The 21,704-nt window shown below is 43.0% G+C and overlaps 3 protein-coding genes across 3 annotated transcripts in view; 1 reads left to right on the top strand and 2 right to left on the bottom strand.

The window, feature by feature from the left end:
* Positions 1–1,219: 1,219 nt before the first annotated feature.
* On the bottom strand, positions 1,220–10,531 carry faap100 (FA core complex associated protein 100; the record flags this gene model as incomplete). Its single annotated transcript, XM_083635860.1, has 8 exons — positions 1,220–1,351; positions 4,268–4,360; positions 4,473–4,598; positions 5,260–6,181; positions 6,284–6,440; positions 7,511–8,457; positions 8,951–9,069; positions 10,349–10,531. The coding sequence occupies 8 exons, from the start codon at positions 10,529–10,531 to the stop codon at positions 1,220–1,222; spliced, it is 2,679 nt and encodes an 892-aa protein (XP_083491986.1).
* A 742-nt stretch (positions 10,532–11,273) lies between these two features.
* LOC310775718 (baculoviral IAP repeat-containing protein 5-like) lies at positions 11,274–13,180 on the top strand (the record flags this gene model as incomplete). The annotated part of the gene is made up of 4 exons (XM_083635861.1): positions 11,274–11,381; positions 11,568–11,677; positions 12,098–12,215; positions 13,082–13,180. The coding sequence occupies 4 exons, from the start codon at positions 11,274–11,276 to the stop codon at positions 13,178–13,180; spliced, it is 435 nt and encodes a 144-aa protein (XP_083491987.1).
* Positions 13,181–14,666: 1,486 nt separating this feature from the next.
* wipi1 (WD repeat domain, phosphoinositide interacting 1) overlaps positions 14,667–21,704 on the bottom strand; it is a 20,122-nt gene continuing 13,084 nt past the window's right edge. The window contains exons 10-12 of the mRNA XM_083635542.1: positions 21,655–21,704; positions 20,591–20,730; positions 14,667–17,936 (exon numbers count right to left, since the gene is read on the bottom strand). The exon at positions 21,655–21,704 is cut by the window's right edge and continues 58 nt beyond it. Coding sequence (XP_083491668.1) covers positions 17,815–17,936; positions 20,591–20,730; positions 21,655–21,704 — 312 coding nt within the window. The 3' untranslated portion in view covers positions 14,667–17,814. The remainder of the gene's footprint in view (positions 17,937–20,590; positions 20,731–21,654) is intronic.

Below are 21,704 nucleotides of genomic sequence, written 5' to 3' on the forward strand. Positions count from 1 at the left end.
TCCCTCATCTTTCCAGCAGTAATTTCTTACTTGACTCTTTTATGAACATGGCAATAAAACTCAGCTGACATGGCAAGTGCTGTTCTGTCTTAGAGATGCCTCGTTGCTACCAGAACACTGGGCTTTTACAGGTTATATGAAGGATAGCATTGGTTACACGATTGTACGGATGCAAAATAGTGTGACCAAGATGAAAGTGTCACCTGGCTGGTGAATTCAATACCCTGCCTGATCCTCAATGAGTCTTATCCATACGTCTTATATTTTGGATTACAGGTAGACCATACAGACTCAGATGCTTAACATGGTACTTTTAGTTTTGCTGAGTGAGTGCTATCACTAGGATTGTTGGATATATCCACAGGAATTTCCTAAATTTTTTCCATGTCATCCTAAATCTACCTCATGGAATCTGTTAATATTTTAATGCAAATCTCTGCAGTCTATTGTGTGCTGTTCCGGTTGTACAGTAAATGGTTCTTCGTAGAGGTTAAGTTTTATTAGCCTCACCATTAGCTGCAGCATTGCAGCAGCTATTCTTCCTGGAGTCCACAAGCCTAGATGTTATTAGGATGTTAGGAGTACTAACCCTAACATAGCCTACATGCTGTACCTTTACATTTCATTAGCAGACCAGACAGCAGTGAGCTACATGTGAACATGCACAACAGCAACAGCTAGTGGGTCCCATGGGGATAATCATGAGGAAGAACACAGTATGCAATACAATCAACACACATCATACCACAACTTCTTTATTATGTGAAGTATCAAATGACAAATCATTATTTACAGTGCTAGAAAAGTATGTTTCGGGCTGCTTCCAATAAATGACTGTGGGCACGTAACACATAATTTTTGAGCTGTGCAGCTGCTTCTATAGATGACTGTGTTAAAACACAAGATGTGAGAACAAGATTAAGCACAGAATGTGTGTGACTTTCCCACTGAAGTCCAGGAAGTGTTCCTGAAAGCTGTAGTTCCTCGAACGGCCACTTGGGGCTGGGTGCAGTAGGCATTCGCCCCATGTTAAAATGCCCGACTTTGTAACGGGATTAAACATGTTTCCAGTTAGGAACAGATCCCAAATCTGAACCCAAATTAGAACCCAAATCTGCACCACTTACTTCAACACCTGGGTGTGATTTTTGCAGCAAAGTTAGATGATGTAACCCCAGAGCAAGGTGAAGACAGGCTGCAGGCTGAGCAGAGAAAGGTGTTAGATAATGAGGAGAGGGTTTTGTCTGAGACGTTGGTAGACACCGAGGAGAGACTGGGTCATCTGCCCCCCGGACAAACCCACGCCGAAGGCCTCGGGGGTCCGACTTTGCTGGATCTGGTGCAACAAGAGCTGAAGGGAGAGGAGCAGGAAAAGAAAGACTTCAAACCACTGAGTGCATCTGTTTTTACCGTGGCGCTGGACCAGCAGCCCTGCCAGGGTCATGAGATGGAAAAGTCACGACAGTCACTCACCCACCCAGTCAGTCAGTCATGGACGTTTACTGAGTTTAGGGGGTAAATGATTGTAGCTACGGGATAGGGATGTCAATGGTTAACCGTTAATCGATTAACCGTCGCTAACGTCGTTGTTCGGTTATTGCTGTCGGTCTATCAGTTAATATTAAAAAAATTTTTTTTTTTTTTTTTTTTTTGTCTATTTACTCAATGAGCTCATGCCCAAACAAGGCGTGTCTATTTAGATGCTGAAATGTTAATGCTTTTTGTGTTAGAATACACAAAAAGCATTAACATTTCAGCATCTAAATAGACACGCCTTGTTTGGGCATGAGCTCATTGAGTAAATAGACAAAAAAAAAAAAAAAAAAAAAAAAAAATTTTTAACCCTTGTACCCTGCTATCTTTTTATAACTCATTTTATTGTTGGTCCAAGCAACTACCCAAAATATGAATAATTAATAAGATTATTATTAATTCTTTCCCAAACATTTTTTATATATTTTTTTTATTCATTGGTAACTTCATCCCTCATTATGTGTACCAACATTTCATACTTAGTCAGAACTTTAACCCCTCAAATGCCAGTGTCCAGTAGTACTGTAAGTACAGTAAAAGTACAGTAAAAACACAATTTCCCATAAATTTTTGTTCCCATAAATGCAAAGTGGATTTTTCAAGGGGGGGATTTCATAGCCTGGGATAGGTCAAAGATTGGCAGCAACATTCAGTATACAATGTAATTTCTATCTGTAAATTCAGATTACTTTTGTAATCAGATTACTCATTGTAATCAGATTACTTTTGTAATCAGATTACTTTTGTAATCAGATTATCATCAGTGATGTCGTAAGATGTTTTTGGTCACTAATGATGTCACTGATGACATTCATAGACATTGTGACATCATCAGTGGTTTTCATATTTACTGCATGATTTGAGCCAAAAAAGCAAAAAGTGCCTGTTTAGGACTTCCAGACTTTTTCCCCAAAAAACACAAATGAGCTTTAGTCCAGCATCTATCCTGGTCTAAAGGCTTCAAATTAGTAGTGTGCACTGTAAAATTCTGCTTTTGAATATTTTCCCATGTTCGGCATACAGATCAATTTCCTGTACATTTCATGAAAACTGCATGTAATTGGTTGTTGTGCCAAAACTGGGGGAATAGGGGGAAATAGCGAAACACAATAGAAACTAGTAATTACAAGCCTTGACTCAAGGTGAGATGTGTAACATCAGGGAAATAATCTTTTTTGGGGAAAAAAGCTGGAGGTCCTAAAAAAAGTGTTGTTTTTGTTCAAAATTAACATTGAAACCAATGGGAAAACTATGCAATGGACTTTGAGGCCATGTAATTCCCCCAAATTTTCAGCCAACCACAAAATTCTATTTCAAGGTCAAATTTCAAGGTGTTTGGTCCAGGATGATAGAATAAAAACATAATGTGAGTGCATTTTTTTTTTCAATGGCTGGAGGTCCCAAAAAAGTATGTTATAATGGAAGTCAATGAGAATTTGCGGTCCATGCAACAACCGCCAACAGTAAACCTGTGAGTATTTTCGCTACAGGAGGCCACGAAGTGTTCTAACATGGTGAGAGGGAGACTTTTGTAAAACACACAGAAAAAAAGACCTGAGCACACTTTTAGCCTCAGACCACCAAAAATGTCAAAACCCCATCCGCGCGAATGTAAAAACGAGCCAACCGTTGGACTAACAGGGTACAAGGGTATTACAAAATTATGAATTAACCGATAGGTTAATCGATTATTAGCGTCGGTTAATCGAAAGTGAAATTAACCGAAAATTGACATCCCTACTACGGGATAGGAAGATGCTAGAGCAGTCAAACTGTCAAACTAATTTGAGTTCACGGGCCACATGGGACCCAATTTGGTCTCAAATGGGCCGGACAACGAAAATCAATGCATAATAACGTCTAAATAACAAGACCAACATTTTCCAGTTTCTTTTAGTGTGAAGAATTACAGGTAGGCTACATTTTAAGAACATGTTTCCACCATAGGGTTATCCCATTAGGCCTATCAAACAAAGGTCTGTAACTGTGCATTACCATTGGCAGCAAGTTCTGTGCAATTCTCTATTCAAGAATACTGAAAACAGTTGATCATTTAGTAGGGATGTCACAATATATCGTCCCACAATATATCGCGATATCAAACCGTGACAATATGTATCGTTGAGATGAAATCTCATATCGTGAGAAAAAGAAGCTGAACATGGTGGCACTGATCTGCATCTGATTGCATGCTCACTCTCCTTTTCATTGCTTTGTTTGAACAGACGAGGGACGTTACAGACACGGAGGATGAAAATGGTGAAATTACTCAAATTAGCGTGGAGGATGCTCCCTCAACTTACAAATCGGTCGCAATTTTTTATTATTATATCGTATCATATCGTTATCGTGAACCCAATATCATGTATCGTATCGTATCGTGAACTGAGTGTATCGTGACACCCCTATCATTTAGTGATGAATACAGAAAACATGAATAGGCTACTTCATATTTAATTTGCTCCTGAAACTTGCTACCTCTTAGCCTTCACAAGTGCATCACATTAAGTACTTTTCAGTGCAATTTTTGCAAGTTGGCATTGTCATCCTGTGGGCCGAATTGGACCCCTGGCGGGCCGGTTCTGGCCCCTGGGCCGTATGTTTGAGACCCCTGTGCTAGAGAGTCGGTATTCGAGGGGTGGAAAGGATTAGTGGCTAGGGGGATATGCGGGGGGCTTGTTACTGAGCTGGCTGACAGGCTGAACAGGATATCAACAGACTGAGTAGGTCTTACCTCAGCCTGCTGTAGTGCCTGTCTTAGAGCCAAGCTCTCCACTCTCATTGTGGAAGCAGCTTTCTCCTTCTCAGGAACCTTCTGCAACAGAGTCTGAATCACAGGACAGAGCAGAAGATTCACTGTGTGAAACCTTGTCAAAGTCATCTTCCTGTAGGTTTCTCTCTCAAAACAATGTCTAGGTTGGCTTTGAGTGTGTTTGTACCTGTACCCGGCGTAACACGGCATGGTGCAGTCCACACACAGCAGCCATGGACGAGCTCTCCACCTGGACCTCCACTGCAGCCAGGGGAACCTGGTCCTTCCCCACACTCTCCTCCCCTAGATTCACCTGGAGAACACACATGTGACGCTCAGCTAATGTGTCTGCTGTGTTCTGGTAAATATGGCTTATAAGAAAACATTACAAATATTCAAACTCTTCCCAAAACTTGTCAAAGGAGATGCAGCAGAAGCATCCGTTTTTTTTTTTACATTTTTTGCTCGTGACCCTGTTCACACTCAGCAGATAGCTCTACATGCCTGATGTGGCCGGTCTCCATTTCTCCAAACTGGGACCGAGCCGGCTGCATTCTGCTGCATGTAGTCCACTGACTGTCAGCCAGTACCTCATACAACCCCAGATCAAAAAAATCATAACTATCCCTTTACGTCAAATCAACTCTCAATAACTGTCAAACTAAATGAATGCTGCAAAACTGTTGACACACTTTTCAGATATGTGTGAGATTATGTGCAAAAAATAAATCAACATTGTTTTTTGGTGGAGTGTCCCTTCAATGCAATGTGGTGTCCAATCTGCACCAAGCACAGGCATTTTGCACCATTTTAAACATTGACAAATGAATGTAAAGTGGAAAGTTGTGACAGAAGTTGTTTGAAAATGTCAGCCATCAACTACATGTTTACCTTTTCTCTGTTGTTTTATGCTGGAATGACAACACACGTGGTACAACGTCATGAATAGAATAACAGTGATGCTAGCATAATACCTCTTTGGCAGAGAGTTTGACCGTGTGTCCGTCTGGACCTTGAGCATACACCACTGAGCTGCCGTGGGCACTCTTGTCTCCTGGGGATCCCGCCTGACCTCCTGCGGCACCGTGGGACAGCAGCCAGTCCAGCAGAGAGACACACAACAGACTTGGAGGAGCCAAATCTGGGCCTTTCAACACCCGTGCAGCACTCAGCAGCTCTGACGACACCCTAACTCTGGCTGAATACTGCTCTCGCTCAGGCCTAGAGGCACTCTCTCCCTCCCCGCTCCCAGTCCATCTGACCCGACGATGGCTCAGAAAAGCTTGGATGTCGTCCACGGTGCTCCCCGTGCACTGAGAGGTGATCTTTTTGTGGGAGGTTGTGGTTCTGTTCACCTGCAGGGCATCCAACCAATCAACTGTCAGTGTGTCCAAGGCCAAACTAACACAACTACCATACAATCCCAGGAGGCCGGCCGCCGCCGCCTCCTCTCCCAGCAGACTTTTCAGCGAGAAGATCAGCGAGCAGCTCACTGTCATGGGGAAGCACGAGTCACCTGCAGAGGCAAGGGGCAAAGATACTTCTAACTTCTCCCCTGGATGGAGATTGACGAATGGGAATGAGAACGTTCTTGAGGAGCTTTCCCCTCCTGCAGTGAGAGAGTGGGACAGAGGAAACACGCTGACGCTCAGTGTCCAGCCTCGTTCCAGAACGTAAGCGCTCGCATTATCCAGGACGCAAGTCAGGTTCAACCAGTCTTTTTGAAGCAATCGGCTCCAAGTGGTCACAGCATGACATCTGATTGGCTTCTCCTGGATATGAGGACGCTCTGCACTATTCCTACTGGCTAGGATCAGGATACTGATGTTGAGCACCTGATTCAGGTGCCTGAGAATTTGGTTTTTGGATTTTATGGTGCTTTTCAGTTCTGATGCTCTGAGGGAAAGCACATTCAGATCAGGTCATGTTAGCTATAATACAGTTTTCAGGTGTTTTGAATTTCATTCACAACTAAGAGGAAAACCAAGGTGAGTATACCTCCGACATACATCTCCGATAGCAGCCAGGAGGTCCCCAACGCTCTGGCCCACCTGTGCTGAGGCGAGGCTGGGCAATGCTGCATCATCTCTCCCCTTAGGCAGGGTAATCGTCTGGAGCCTCCCGCTGGCAGAGAGCACAAGCAGCTCAACTGCACCTGATGACCAGGAATCACAGCTATGTTATGTCAGGAAAACACACAGGGTTTGGTGTGACGTGCACATGAGAATCACAGCTATGTTACGTCAGGAAAACACACAGGGTTTGGTGTGACGTGCACATGAGGGGTTTAAACACACAGGGTTTGGTGTGACGTGCACATGAGAATCACAGCTATGTTATGTCAGGAAAACACAGGGTTTGGTGTGACGTGCACATAAGAGGGGTTTAAACACACAGGGTTTGGTGTGACGTGCACATGAGAATCACAGCTATGTTATGTCAGGAAAACACAGGGTTTGGTGTGACGTGCACATGAGAGGGGTTTAAACACACAGGGTTTGGTGTGACGTGCACATGAGAGGGGTTTAAACACACAGGGTTTGGTGTGACGTGCACATGAGAGGGGTTTAAACACACAGGGTTTGGTGTGACGTGCACATGAGAGGGGTTTAAACACACAGGGTTTGGTGTGACGTGCACATGAGAGGGGTTTAAACACACAGGGTTTGGTGTGACGTGCACATGAGAATCACAGCTATGTTGTCAGGAAAACACAGGGTTTGGTGTGACGTGCACATAAGAGGGTTGCATGATGAGTTCAACTCAGCAAAAGAAGGGCAACACATTTAGAGACATACAAACATACAGGCTATATTTGAGTTATTATATATATTCTATATATATTCTATTTGAGTTAAATCCAATACCTTTTAAGACCTTTTCAATCTATTTTAAGACCTCAACGCCACTTTGGTCACATCAGCGATAGGGTATCAATCACAAGTCTGCCACCATAAGATTTTGATTCAATTCAGGGGTCTGCGATAGATATGAGACGATATATGCCCATTTAACACAATCAGCTACAAAATGCAATACCTCATCAAATGGCGATTAAGACTTTTTAATACTTTTTCAGGGCCTTCATTTTCCATAAATTGATTTGTCAAATTTTCTTACGTTTCAAGACCCTGTGGATACCCTGACTAGAAGATAGAAATCGTAATTTAACCAAAATGCAAAGGAACCATGTCACCACTTCCACTGTGGTCCCAGTCTGGGTACCTGTAGCGTTGTGTGTAGCTCCAGCCAGCGCAACAACTCTGCAGACATTTAAACTGATGGGGCTTTGCAGGAGAGCAGTAACTGCCCCGCTGGTCGTCTCCTCACCCCGTCCTGGGCCTGCTCTCTCTGCCTGTTCCACCAGTAGATCCAGCGCCAGCAGGTCTGAACCGGTGCTGTAGTAAAGACGGCGTTCATCCACACACCCACACAGCACGGGTCCCGGCACGCACCCCTCCATAAAAGCAGCTACCTTGCCCCCTACGTCCGGCCCACCCTCGCCGGTTCTGATCTGCACCACCCTCCCCAGTCCACCCACTGCCACCAAACACCGAGCCTCCCCTGGCAGGCCCGTTTCCATGACAACAGATGCTCCGACGAACACGACCGGCTGCTCGAGGCTATGCAGGACTCGGACCCGCGACCCCGGGAGGAGACGCGAAGGGAGGAAGCACAGGCGTCCGTCAGGCAGGCCGCAAAGGATCATGGGTGACCTGACGAGGGCCGCGTCAACCCCAAACAGAAGCTTGAAGAGGAGTGGCCCGAGGCAGAAATGGCCGTCCCCGAGTGTTGCCTCTGATGATGAGGACGATAACGTGGAGGAGCGAGGAGAAGATGGCGGCGGTTCGTCACTGGAGTGGACACAAATCAGCACAGGCTTCCGCCCAAGTCCGCTCTTCATCTTCCTCTCTCTGTCGTCATGTAAACTAACAGAAACCACTGGGAGAGTGAGCTCAGCCAGCTTCTCATAGCTGCTGGACGTTGGCTGTCTGGAGGCCGGGGTTTTGTACAGAGTGAACCGCCACAAGGTGTCTCTCTGGGAAAGGGTGAGTAGAACAGGGCCGACCAGCAGCAGAGAACACACTCCTTCTTCTGCAATGGCAAGACAGTCAGAAGAGATTCTCAGCTCGGCCGGGCTGGAGGAGACGTTAGCCGGGGAGCTGGGAACGCTGGAGGGGTGAAAGGTCACATGTCACTGTCTTTAGTGTTTAAATGAACTGAATGTATTTATTTATTTATTTGACACATTTCAGTTAACAGCACATTGACAGAAGACATCTCCATGAAATAGAAAAGGATACAGTTTCTAAATGAAATGTGTGGTGGCTTCAGTTTCACATTAAAAAAACAGCTGGCTTCAGTTTGAAAGGTTAAAAGTTAAATTCATTATAAAGTGTAGTGTCTTGGATGTATTATTACTATTTGATTATTATTATTATAGCCTACTTAGAATGAAATGTAATGAAATCTGACATTTGTAAATTTGCTAGGTAATTAGGCCTACTGGTGCTTGCTAGGATGCTGCTAAGCGGTCGCTAGGTGATAATAGTCGCTAAGATGTTGCTAGGCGGCTGCTAAGTGACTACCGTACTAATGGTTGCTAGGATGTTCCTGGGTGGCTTCAAGGACGTTCCCATCTGAACTGTACATTTTGGCCCATACCTGGAGAGCAGATTTGGTAAGTTGACACAGTAAACTCCACTCTCACAGGCTACATAGAGGAGCTGCTTATCATGACTGTGACCCAGATGAGACACAGGCCTGGGGAACTGCAGAACGGCCTGCAACAAGAGGAAAAACAAGGGAACTGTCTTAACATTAGCTAGCCCCATATGTTCCCCTCTGTTCCTGTGATCCACTCTGAATCTCAGGGTCACACAGCGTTCCATAAGGAAATTGGGGGGGGGTCAAGCATTTAAAACGCTCTCCTACCTGTCTCCGACGTCCGATCACAGATCCAAAAATACAGTAATCTCCCTACGGAAGCCAGTGATATAGGAAAAGCTGTTTAAATGATATTCCTGCGTGAAACAACCGTTTAAAAACAGTCTTTTCACAGCCTGTGCCGAATTTAGGAGAGGAGAAGCATCCCAGTGCCAAGAGGAACCTTGGGAGTTTGAGTATTTCATGACATGTTTTGCTTCCCAGGTGTGCTGGATTTGATCACTGTTCCGCTGTATCTGCAATGTTGTTTGCTCTCCACGTGCAAGCGGTGCACCATGATGGTAAGATCAAACACACCCTGCTATAAATGTGGCACAGGCTGTGGAAAGACTGCTTTTAAACGGTTGTTTCATGCAGGAATATCATTTTAACAGCCTATATTACTGGCTTCCCTAGGGAGATTATTATATCTTTGGATCTGCGATCGGACGTCGGAGACGGGTAGGAGAGCGTTTTGAACACTCGACCCCCCCAATTTCCTTATGGAACGCTGTGTGACGCTGATTCAGAGTGGATCACAGAGGAACGGAGAACAGGGAGACATATGGGGCTAAACATTAGCAGACATACTGTAGCAAATGACGAGGCAAATCTATTATTATCAACCTGTCCACTGTGTAGCTATAACGTGCTAATGTACAGTCTGTCCAACCCACCCAGATTTGATTTATTGGGCATTCAAAACAAATTAAGATAGACATCAAACATCAACATACATGATAAAAGACAGAGAGATCACAAGAGACTAATGCCTGGATAGCCCATAAGCTGGTATGGCCTGCTTATTTCCAATGGGGTCCATAGAAAATATAATCAAGAACAGAGACAAGACAAGATATCAGCAATAGTTAAAACAATATAGCAAGACATGAATAAGAGATACTAAATATAGGCTGCTATCAGGAAGGCAATTTGATGAAGGGGTGGGTTTTGGGTTAATGTTATTGCAGATTGTAGTTGGTTACAGTCTTAAAATCGCTTTAAAGCCCAGTCCAGCTGAAGACGATGGTTGTTAGTGCAGACAATTCCTAATACTTGACCAAGATGTAGCCTGGACAATGGACAATATACAGCTGTATTATTATTAGGCTATTATTAAACTGATAGCAAACGTACTATGAGTTTTCTCTGTTGGATATTGAAGACAAAGATCTCGTCGCCTCCTCCTGTACAGAGCAACACATCTGTCCCAACAGTAAACACCACTTTGGATGTGCACGCTGCTGCCGAACAGCCACACTCTGCCCAGGTGTCCACAGCACAGCGTCCTTCCATAGCAACAGCACAGCGTCCTTCCATACCTGGCTAGCAACAACACGACACACAGCGGAGACGGCCCGCATGTAAACACGCTTTTACTGCGAGGTATGGGAGTCCGTAGCGTTAATCACAGAGGCTCGGATAACGTCAAAATAGTCAAGTTGAAGTTACGAACCGGATGTTGACACAGGATGGGAAGTTCCGCGCGTCTCGTTTCGTTTTGGACCAATAGCAGTTAAGAACTACATTACCCATGAACAGCGGAGGAACAAAATGCGATAGGCCTACTCATTAGCCAATGAACAGCCAGGAATGGGTCTCGCGCTACATTTGCATGCTAAAATAAAGCTGATAAGTACAATTTGATTCAAGAAAAAAAAATCAAAGTACAACACAAACTGTCCATTTTGCTGCAACTCGACAGTGCTGCTTATCCAGGTTCTGGTTCCAGTTCCAGGACCTTACTTCCTGGAACTCTTGAGAGTAAAAAAAAAAACTGGTCCATTGGAGTGAATGGAGATGTCACAACTCTTCTTCTCACAACTCTGCCATGAACCAGGAAAGAGAAGAAACGCAGGCGGGAAGGGAAGGGTTTCGTTAGCCAATCAGAACAGTCGAGGTGAGCGCGTGAACATCCGCCCCGCAAGGCGGCAATCCTCCGAAATTTAAAGGGCTCGAGCTGTCATCGGCATGATCGGCTCTCATACTGCCATATTGCCACTACTCACTAGTCTTTTACCGCTACTGATTTAACTAGCTAACATTTTTGAGTCTTACTAACATGGATCCGTTCGCCGACGAGAGCACCAACATGTACCTCTACCAAAACAGACTGAAAACGTTTGTGGGGTGGCCATTCGAGGAAGGCTGCCGGTGTACCGCGGAGAACGTGAGTAATGTTACAACCAATCTGGGAACCCAGTCAGATTCAGAACACCAGAATCATCAACATAATGACGATAACTCCCCGCAGTAGTTTTGCTGTAACTTTAGCTAAAGTTTTGAAAGCTGTTTTGAATTAGTGTTAAGTGTCTGTTGATTCGATTTTGTCTGGTTATGTGTCGTTTCACTGCAGATGGCCAAAGCTGGGTTCATCTTTAAACCTGCAGAAAACTACCCTGACAACACCCAGTGTTTCTTCTGCCAGAAAGAGATGGAATGCTGGCAGCCGGAGGATGACCCAGAGTGAGACCACTGTTCACTAGGCTACAGTAACGTTAGGACATCTAATCTAACGTTACAAATTAACCTGAACTAATGTGTTACTAGTCCAATTCCCAATTCTTCCCCTGGAGCCTGTAGGCTAAAGTTAATGTTACAGAAAAATATTTGATAAGATGAAATCTACTCGTGGAAAAGTCATGGACTTTTACATCAGGGCCATGGTGGAAATATTCACAGACTTTGCCAGTGGATTCCAAAGGGACTATATCACATTGTCAAGAGTAGAGAAATCAACTATGCAACACAATCTATGACAGCTAAGACTTTCTGAGTAGCACTTGTAGAAAGTAGTTTGAGAAGGAATATTTTTTCAGCTTTTTTCTTATCTGCAGCACACAGTCAAAGTGTGGCTCCTCACCTCTTTCTCTCTTTTTTTGCCAGAGAGGAGCACAAATCTCACTCCTCCTCCTGCCACTTCCTGGCCCTGACGAAGAGCGTGGAGGAGCTGAGTGTGGAGGAGTTCCTCACACTGCAGAAGGAGAGACAGAAGTTCATAATTGTACGTGCTTCTGAGGACACCACAAAATATCTATTTGTGATTACTGTCTTATTATACACAGGGTTAACTTGCCACAGCTCACAGGTCTTGAAAGTGCTTGAATTTAAACAATACAAATCAACTACTATTTATAAAGAGGTCCTTAAGTCCAAAATGCCCAGAGGAAGTAATAAAATGTATGGTTTTTGTAAAAAAAAAAAAAAAGTTAGCACTTTTCTGTGGCTTATAATGATTTCTAATGGGAAATCTATCAAACCTGTTTGTGTCAATAGGATACAAGGTGACATTTTTGGTTTAGGGACGAAAATGGCCTCTTGGAACTCAACTGTGCTAATTCTTCTTGGGGCTTCATATGGCGTAAACATGGTAAACATGACCCCATCTGAAGGCAGCATTATGTTAAGTTCATTCCGATGCATGACTGGAAACACATTTGCATTTGAGGACTTATGAGACTATATGTGAACATCTCTGTGAATTATTGGCCCTTAATTTTGAAATAATTTGTCCCTGAAAAGTGCTTGAAATCTATATCACAAGAGTGGCAACCCTGTATACACCATATAATCAATAGACCCTTTTCACAGCAGCCATTTTGACACTCAAAGCAGGGTAAACCCAGGTGTAACCAATAACATTACCGATGGTTCCATTCCATTGAGGTGTTCCAGTGCCAGGATCCTCATTAATGTTATTGTTTACACCTGTGTTTACCCTGTTTTGAAAAGTCAAAGTAAGTCAAGTAATTCCAGAACATGACTGCCAACAGCGAAACACACTTCTAAAAATTGCAATTTGTAACCGTCTGTGAGAACAAGAGTCGCTGACAACTTATCTGGTCCAAATATGTTTTCTTCCGCTCGCAGATGAAGAGCTGCAGTGAAGCCATCGCCAAGTTCGAGGAGGCAGCCAAAAAGGCCAGGGACGAGCTCATTGAGAAATCCATGGCTTTCATGGGAAAGTGATAGGACCAATGAGAGAATGAGGATGAGGGGGAGGGGGGGGGACGGGTTGTTTGCAGTTATAACAGTGTTTCTAATTTCCATTTTTCTATGTTCTGTTTACTGTATCTCAATATTTATGGTTTTGAGGAGTTAAATGTTAAATGTGTTAAATCTTAAATAAGTTAAATCTCAAATAATAAAAAATAAAAAAATCTTAAATAAGAGTTTTTTTTATTTTTTATTTAACCTTTATTTAAACAGGTAAAAAACACGTTGAGACCGAGGTCTCATTTTCAAGTGTGACCTGGAGTTAAAAAATGTTGAGCAAATGTTTGCTTGAAGCCAGTTCATTTAGTTTTTCATTAGTGTTTGTTTTATTTGTCTATTTATTATTTATTTATTTTCTTGTAATGTAATCTTGGGAAACATCTTTATATATGTTTGTAATCATTAAACCTTTACTTTCAGATACGCCGTGTTGCGTTTATTGTATTTGTTGTATAGTTTTGCTTAAAAAGTTGTGTTCCTAATAAGTAGGTATGTATCAAATAGCTAGTGGTGTACAGGTATTTGGTTATAACTGGTGTTGGAAACATACACATGCACACAGTGGATTATGCCCCTAATACTTTCAATTATATTATGACCATGACACAAATAGTCGAGCAAGTCCTCAAAAAAGGCTTTAGCTTCTGAGATACCCATACCCAAGTGTCTCCTATTAATGAAATAGATTGTTGGGAAATTTTGTTTTGTTGTTTTTTTGCGGGGGGGAAGGGGGTATTCTTTAGAACAGTGGTTCTCAACTGTTCTAGCCTAACGACCCACATTTGTCCTTAGTCGTTAAGTGGCGACCCAATTTTACGAATTTAGCCTAACTTTGTAGCATCATTTAGACCCCTTCGCAACAAGCTAGCATGGCATGTTGGTACCAATGGATGCCTTACGGTCTTCTAGTTTCAGATTGTACCAGTACCTTCACTCTGGCTTTAGAAATTAGCCCACTACAGCCTCTGAAAGACACTCATTTCGGCTGTGGACGTCAGCATCCTCAATGAGTAGAACTTTTTTTCCACATGCACACATCCGCGACCCACTCAAAACGACCCCATGACCTGCTTTTGGGTCCCGACCCCTCAGTTGAGAAACACTGCTTTAGAACTACCCCAATCTCTGAAAAAGAGCCAAATTAGACATGTCCGAATAGAGGAAAGGTGACAAAGCCCATACCCTGTTGTTTTACAGCTAACATTGACAGACACGTGAAGACACGTCGATTTTCAGACATTTTAACCTCTTAAACATCCAAAAAGTGATCATGTTCAAGTAGCCTACAGAATAACTAGTGTGTCAATAAAATTTACAAAGTTCCATCATCTGTGCTTTGAAATGTATTCGTCTTTTTTTGATAGATGCGATTTGATACAAGTTCTAAACACTTGCAAACAATTTGTGTTATTTTTCCTTTTGACCAAAATGACACAGTGCAGCAGAAGTAGAGATGGATTGACCATATCAGCTTTAATGTGTCTCTGGCTCAAATCAAGTATTCAACAGCTCAATACAGAGTAAGGCTGCCCTAACAGCGCCACCTTTTGGCAAATCAGTCAAATGATATTACCATCTTACTGTTTACAATAGTACTATATATAAATGTATTATACACATTATACACACAGTAAAAATCCTCAATATTTATGTACGCATGGTGGTCAATGCGTTCATGTGTAATACTTAAACATATTCCAAAAGAATATTTAGTACATCATGTTACAAAGTAAAAATGTATATGAATTAATTGTTAACATATTCAACATCACATAGTAAATAAAAGGTCTTAATGATATCACTGACAGGACCTGTGTAACTTTCTTGTGAACAGCTCCATATCAAGTCATTCATATTTAAGTTGCTGACTGCTCCTGCCTGAGTTTTACAGCCAACTCTTGCAGATATATTATCAGATGACATTAGACAATCTACCATAACTGGTACTACAGCTGCTTCTGCAAGTGATAATACTTACAGACTGACTTCCAAAACAGTCTGTAGTCTCCTCCGATGCTCTTCCAAACAGCTTTGTTATAGTGTTGTCTTTACACACTTTTGAGTGATTTTCTTCCATTTCCACATAACTTGACATGTATTGTAAGAGAAGATGACGTCTCGCTGAATCACTACCAGTTTGTGTAGAAAACGTCATAGCTCACATCAGCCTGGTCGTTCTAAAAGGCTACAGGTCAGACCAGCCTGTCCACTTGTCTTAAAATTGTGGCAGTGAAAAGGTAACCCTCTAAATGCATTCATTTAAACACATTATACACGTTTAGAAGTAGGTATTTCCAAGTATTAATCATGTTGATTTCTGTAACTTGCATTTTAAGGTCAACATTTGATTGTTAAACTGAGTTTGTCGCTGTTTTTTGTTGGTGTATGGCAGTCTCATTAAAAGATGTGAGCAAATGAGACAGACTTTTAGTCAAAAGGCAGTAACCAGCATAGGAGCATTTTCATAAGTTAGCCTACTTATTTAAACCATAAATATTGCCACACTAAATAATTCCCAAGTTATCTTCTAGATGGAAGTACTATGTGTTGCAGCTTGGATGGAAAATCCTCCTTTTACACCTGTTTACATCACGGCTGCAAAGCAGGCCCTATCTGAGAAAGAGATTAAACTGGTCTTAAGAAAATAATTGAGGAATTGCACTTAAGGGCTTTCCTAAGAACCTCCTAAACATCTTCTTCAGAAACTTCTTAGGGTCTGTCTCTTTGCGATTTTTGTGAATCTGGTCCCTGGTTATTGTACAAGGGCTGCAGGTCAGAGGTGCCTGTTTCCTCCTCTACTGTTTAGTGGAAGGCAGTTTAGAGGTGACTGCACCTGGATCATCTTCTGCTGGACCAATCACACGTGACGTTGGTTCTGGCTGCTACCATTACAACAGAGTGGGGTAATAATGTAGAGGAGGGTGTCGTCAGTCAGAGTTAAGGATTTACGATGGACAGATGAGACATCTAGCTGAGACACAGTCATAGTTTAAAGAAATACGTGTAACACTGTTGTCTATGGCGTCACTGTCATGTGGGAGTTGACAGTGGGAATCTTCTTTTAAATGTTGAGAGATGCAATGTAGTCTCTTCACTGCTTACACCCGTTTAGTTCACAGGACGTGATGTAGTCTCTTCAGTCTTCACTGCTTACGTCCGTTTAGTTCACAGGACATGATGTAGTCTCTTCAGTCTTCACTGCTTACGTCCATTTAGTTCACAGGACGTGATGTAGTCTCTTCACTCTTCACTGCTTACGTCCGTTTAGTTCACAGGACATGATGTAGTCTCTTCAGTCTTCACTGCTTACGTCCATTTAGTTCACAGGACGTGATGCAGTCTCTTCACTCTTCACTGTTTACGTCCATTTAGTTCACAGGACGTGATGTAGTCTCTTCACTCTTCACTGCTTACACCCATTTAGTTCACAGGACGTGATGTACTGTAGTCTCTTCAGTCTTCACTGTTTACGTCCGTTTAGTTCACAGGACATGATGTAGTCTCTTCAGTCTTCACTGCTTATGTCCATTTAGTTCACAGCACGTGATGTAGTCTCTTCAGTCTTTACTGTTTACGTCCGTTTAGTTCACAGGACATGATGTAGTCTCTTCAGTCTTCACTGCTTATGTCCATTTAGTTCACAGCACGTGATGTAGTCTCTTCAGTCTTCACTGCTTACACCCATTTAGTTCACAGGACATGATGTAGTCTCTTCACTCTTCACTGCTTACACCCATTTAGTTCACAGGACATGATGTAGTCTCTTCAGTCTTCACTGTTTACGTCCGTTTAGTTCACAGGACATGATGTAGTCTCTTCAGTCTTCACTGCTTATGTCCGTTTAGTTCACAGCACGTGATGTAGTCTCTTCAGTCTTCACTGCTTACAACCATTTAGTTCACAGGACATGATGTAGTCTCTTCAGTCTTCACTGCTTACACCCATTTAGTTCACAGGACGTGATGTAGTCTCTTCAGTCTTCACTGCTTACAACCATTTAGTTCACAGGACGTGATGTAGTCTCTTCAGTCTTCACTGCTTATATCCGTTTAGTTCACAGGACGTGATGTAGTCTCTTCAGTCTTCACTGCTTACAACCATTTAGTTCACAGGACGTGATGTAGTCTCTTCAGTCTTCACTGCTTACAACCATTTAGTTCACAGGACATGATGTAGTCTCTTCAGTCTTCACTGCTTATGTCCATTTAGTTCACAGGACATGATATAGTCTCTTCAGTCTTCACTGCAAGACGTGAGGGAAAGAGCTGGAGATTTTCTTATTTTGTTTTTACTGGGAGCAGACTTTCCACTCCTTTTTACAGTTGATTTTTTGTCTTTAATCAGTATAAAAACGCTGAGAGCGACACACAAAGGAGGACAGGAGGGATAGACAAAAGACTGGTGGGTTTTGACCCTAAGCCAGCAGGGGTACAAAGTGTCTGGAATATTTCTGTCCCCCCCAGCTCGAAACAAATGTGGGCGGGGGTCATTTTCTCTGGTTGCCGACCGGATGGAACTCGTCCTCGTCATCTAGACACTCAGGGGCCTCTGGGGTGGGGGTGGGAGGGGGGCATCTACACACTCAGGGGCCTCTGGGGTGGGGGTGGTCAGTTCCGCTGGTTGCCGACCGGAGGGAACTCGTCCTCGTCATCTAGACGCACAGGGCCCTCTGCAAACTCGTGCTCTGGGATGAGCTGGCCCTTCTGAGCTCCAGCATCCTCTGAGTATCCTGAAGAGAGAGAGAGAGAGAGAGAGAGGGAGAGAGAGAGAGAGAGAGAGAGAGAGAGAGAGATGAGCTGGCCTTTCTGAGCTCCAGCATCCTCCGAGTATCGACCCAGCGCGCATGCATTTCACACACTGATTTCACTCACTCACAGAAATCTTTTTGATACAGTTTACATAGCTTTATATATATAAGACATTAAATCATTGGTATGGGAGATTTAATCATCATGGGAGAAATATTTTCTTTTTCTTCTTTTTTTGACAATCATTCTGCGACCCCCCAAAACAACCTCACGACCCCCCGGGGGGTCCCGGCCCCAAGGGTGAGAACCACTGAACTAGGCAACAAAAAGCCAAGTCAGCCATAGAACTTAAAGTATAATTTGGATACTTTGTTGCCATTTGTCATAGGGTTTTATTGAACCATGTAGGCCTAGCCCATATACCATGATAGGTCATTTGGTATGATTCGAGAGATATGCTAGATGTAAAAAAAGAAAAAAAATCTATAACAATGTACTTTTTCTAAGATAAATTTTTCCAATTGGATTTGTAATTTTTGCCTCGTTTGTGTGGCCTCTGTGACTATGTATGCTCTTTGGATATCTGTAATTGATCATAACTAACTAACTAATTTGTGCCTGATACCTGAGGTGCGTAACCTGTGTCTACTTGTGAGTGACATCATTCATCAGCTGACAAGTCTACTGTATATAACTAAGGAATGAAAGAACAATTTTTTTTTAATTTGACCAGACGATCCACCTCGGATCAAAATGTTGTCACATTAATAAAGAATTCTGACATATTACAAAATTACTGTGAAAAACTAAACAACTAAAATGACTACCGGATATATTAACTTTCCATCCATTTTCCGAAAACGTCACAAGACACGTCACAAGCACGGACCTACGGACAAACCCATCCACTATTTTTGGGACTCACGTTTTGCAGCAAAGTTTTGTCTGTCGCCATCTTGGGGCCCTTGCACAGCTCACATGAGATGGGGGGTTTCCCAGAGCCGCAGCTCCGCCTGCTATTGGTCCATGATCGGCAAGCTGCGCGATCACTGGACAGGCGACCTGTCAATCACTCCCTTTTTATCGTCTATTTTACTCCAAACAGGCAAGTTGTATAAAAAAAACTAGAACGACCGCAACGCGGACTTATGCCTCCGCCATTAGTTCATTCTGGAGTCCAAATCGCCATTTGAGGCAAATTGGAAGAGATTCCGTCTAGGCGCTCCTGTGATGTTGCGTTACAGAGCTTGGAAATTGGGTGTGTGAGAGGTCACAGTGACCTTGAACTTTGACCACCAAAATGTAATCAGTTCATCCTTGAGTCCAAGTCGATGTTTGAGACAAGTTTGATTAAATTCCGTCAAGGCATTCCTGAGATATCGCATTAACAAGCTTGAAAATGGCGTTCGAGAGCTCACCTTGACCTTTGACCTTTGACCACCAAAATCTAATCAGATCATCCTTGAGTCTAAGGCGATGTTTGAGGCAAATTTGATGAAATTCCGTCAAGGCATTCGTGAGATATCGCGTTAACAAGCTGGAAAATGGCGTTTGAGAGGTCACAGTGACCTTGACCTTTGACCAGCAAAATCTAATCAGTTCATCCTTGAGTCCAAGTCGATGTTTGAGACAAGTTTGATTAAATTCTGTCAAGGCATTCCTGAGATATCGCGTTAACAAGCTTGAAAATGGCGTTCGAGAGGTCACAGTGACCTTGACCTTTGACCTTTGACCACCAAAATCTAATCAGATCATCCTTGAGTCTAAGTCGATGTTTGAGGCAAATGTGATGAAATTCCGTCCAGGCGTTCCTCAGATATCGCGTTAACAAGCTTGAAAATGGCGTTCGAGAGGTCACAGTGACCTTGACCTTTGACCACCAAAATCTAATCAGATCATCCTTGAGTCTAAGTCGATGTTTGAGACAAGTTTGATTAAATTCCGTCAAGGCATTCCTGAGATATCGCGTTAACAAGCTTGAAAATGGCGTTCGAGAGGTCACAGTGACCTTGACCTTTGACCTTTGACCACCAAAATCTAATCAAATCATCCTTGAGTCTAAGTCGATGTTTGAGGCAAATTTGATGAAATTCCGTCCAGGCGTTCCTCAGATATCGCGTTAACAAACATCGTACGGACGGACGTACGGCCGTACGGACGGACAACCCGGATCCATAATGCCTCCGGCCTGGCTATCGCCGGCGGAGGCATAATGACACCCCCCCTACAGTTGTTATGAAAGGTGAAATTAGCTATATAGGCCCAAACCGTGTTTTGGTCCATTCTCTAAACATGCTTAATCACTGTTACAAAGTGGGGCATTTTAACATGGGGGTGAACGGGAACGACGGGACTTCTGAGTCCTGCCTCAAGTGGCCATTCGAACTACAACTTTCAGGATTACTTGCGTGTCTTCATGGGAATACCCCAGAGCCTGCCCACTGGTCACAAGTGTGAACTTTCATAAAAAAATCCACTTAGCAAGTTGTGAATACCACATGAGGGGGGCGTTCATGGACTCATGTCGTATTCACAGTAAACATGACCTCATATGAAGGGCCCAATACTTATCCCCTTCGGAGTGTTAGTGAGTGAAAGTGTTTTTGTTTTGTCATCACTTCCAGGGGTATCTTACCTATGAGCATGGTGGAGGACGGTGGAGTTGAAGGGAGGGCCACAGTGGCAGCATATGATTGGTTGGCCAGTTGGGGCGGGACATCCTCCGCTTTCTCCTCCTCCCCCTGATCCAGCGGCTCGTGGTCGGTGTGGAACAGCCTGCAGAACACAGGCAGAGAGGGAACGCTCACTCACAAAAGACACACATCTTATCAGGCTACAAGACAACAGAGACAACCTGTCCTGTCCCCAGTCTGACAGATTTATGCCCCATTTGCCCAAATTAAATTCTGCTTTGGTCACTGGATTAAGATTACATAAAGAATTTAATCAAAATCATGATTTTATTCATAAGTATTAGCCTGATATCAGACTGAATCATGATTTTATTCATAAGTATTAGCCTGATATCAGACTGAATCATGATTGTATTCATAAGTATTAGCCTGATATCAGACTGAATCATGATTTTATTCATAAGTATTAGCCTGATATCAGACTGAATCATGATTTTATTCATAAGTATTAGCCTGATATCAGACTGAATCATGATTTTATTCATAAGTATTAGCCTGATATCAGACTGAATTGTCAACTCATTACACTCCATTTCCATCTTATTAACTCAGTGGAGTGGGTGGATTCGAAGATCTGGAGCCAGGAAACACAAGTATATCAGTTACAGACAGAGATAAGTATACATAATGAAAGAAAATAATAGTGCTCATTGGAATGGCAATTGCATCAAAACATTGTCATAGTGTTTTGGTATTAAAACACTATTTTAAGTAAGTTAGGGATATTCTATGGATATCATAGCAATTATATTCTAGGGATATTATAGCAATTATATTCCCAGTAAAAATACAATTAGAGGACTGTTTGTGTATTATGGAATATAAATATGGGGCGTCCGGGTAGTGCAGCGGTAGATTCCCTGCCTACCAACACGAGGGTCGCAGGTTCAACACATGTATCAGAGGAAGCATGTGCTAGTGACCACAACTCTCCCCAGAGGTAACCACACACACACACACACACACACACACACACACACACACACACACACACACACACACACACCTGTGTTTTTGGACCAGTACACACTCCCCTCCATCCTGAGGATCCACATT

The sequence above is a fragment of the Poromitra crassiceps genome, assembly GCF_964638095.1.
Source record: "Poromitra crassiceps genome assembly, chromosome: 4".
Classification (NCBI taxonomy): Eukaryota; Metazoa; Chordata; class Actinopteri; order Beryciformes; family Melamphaidae; genus Poromitra; species Poromitra crassiceps.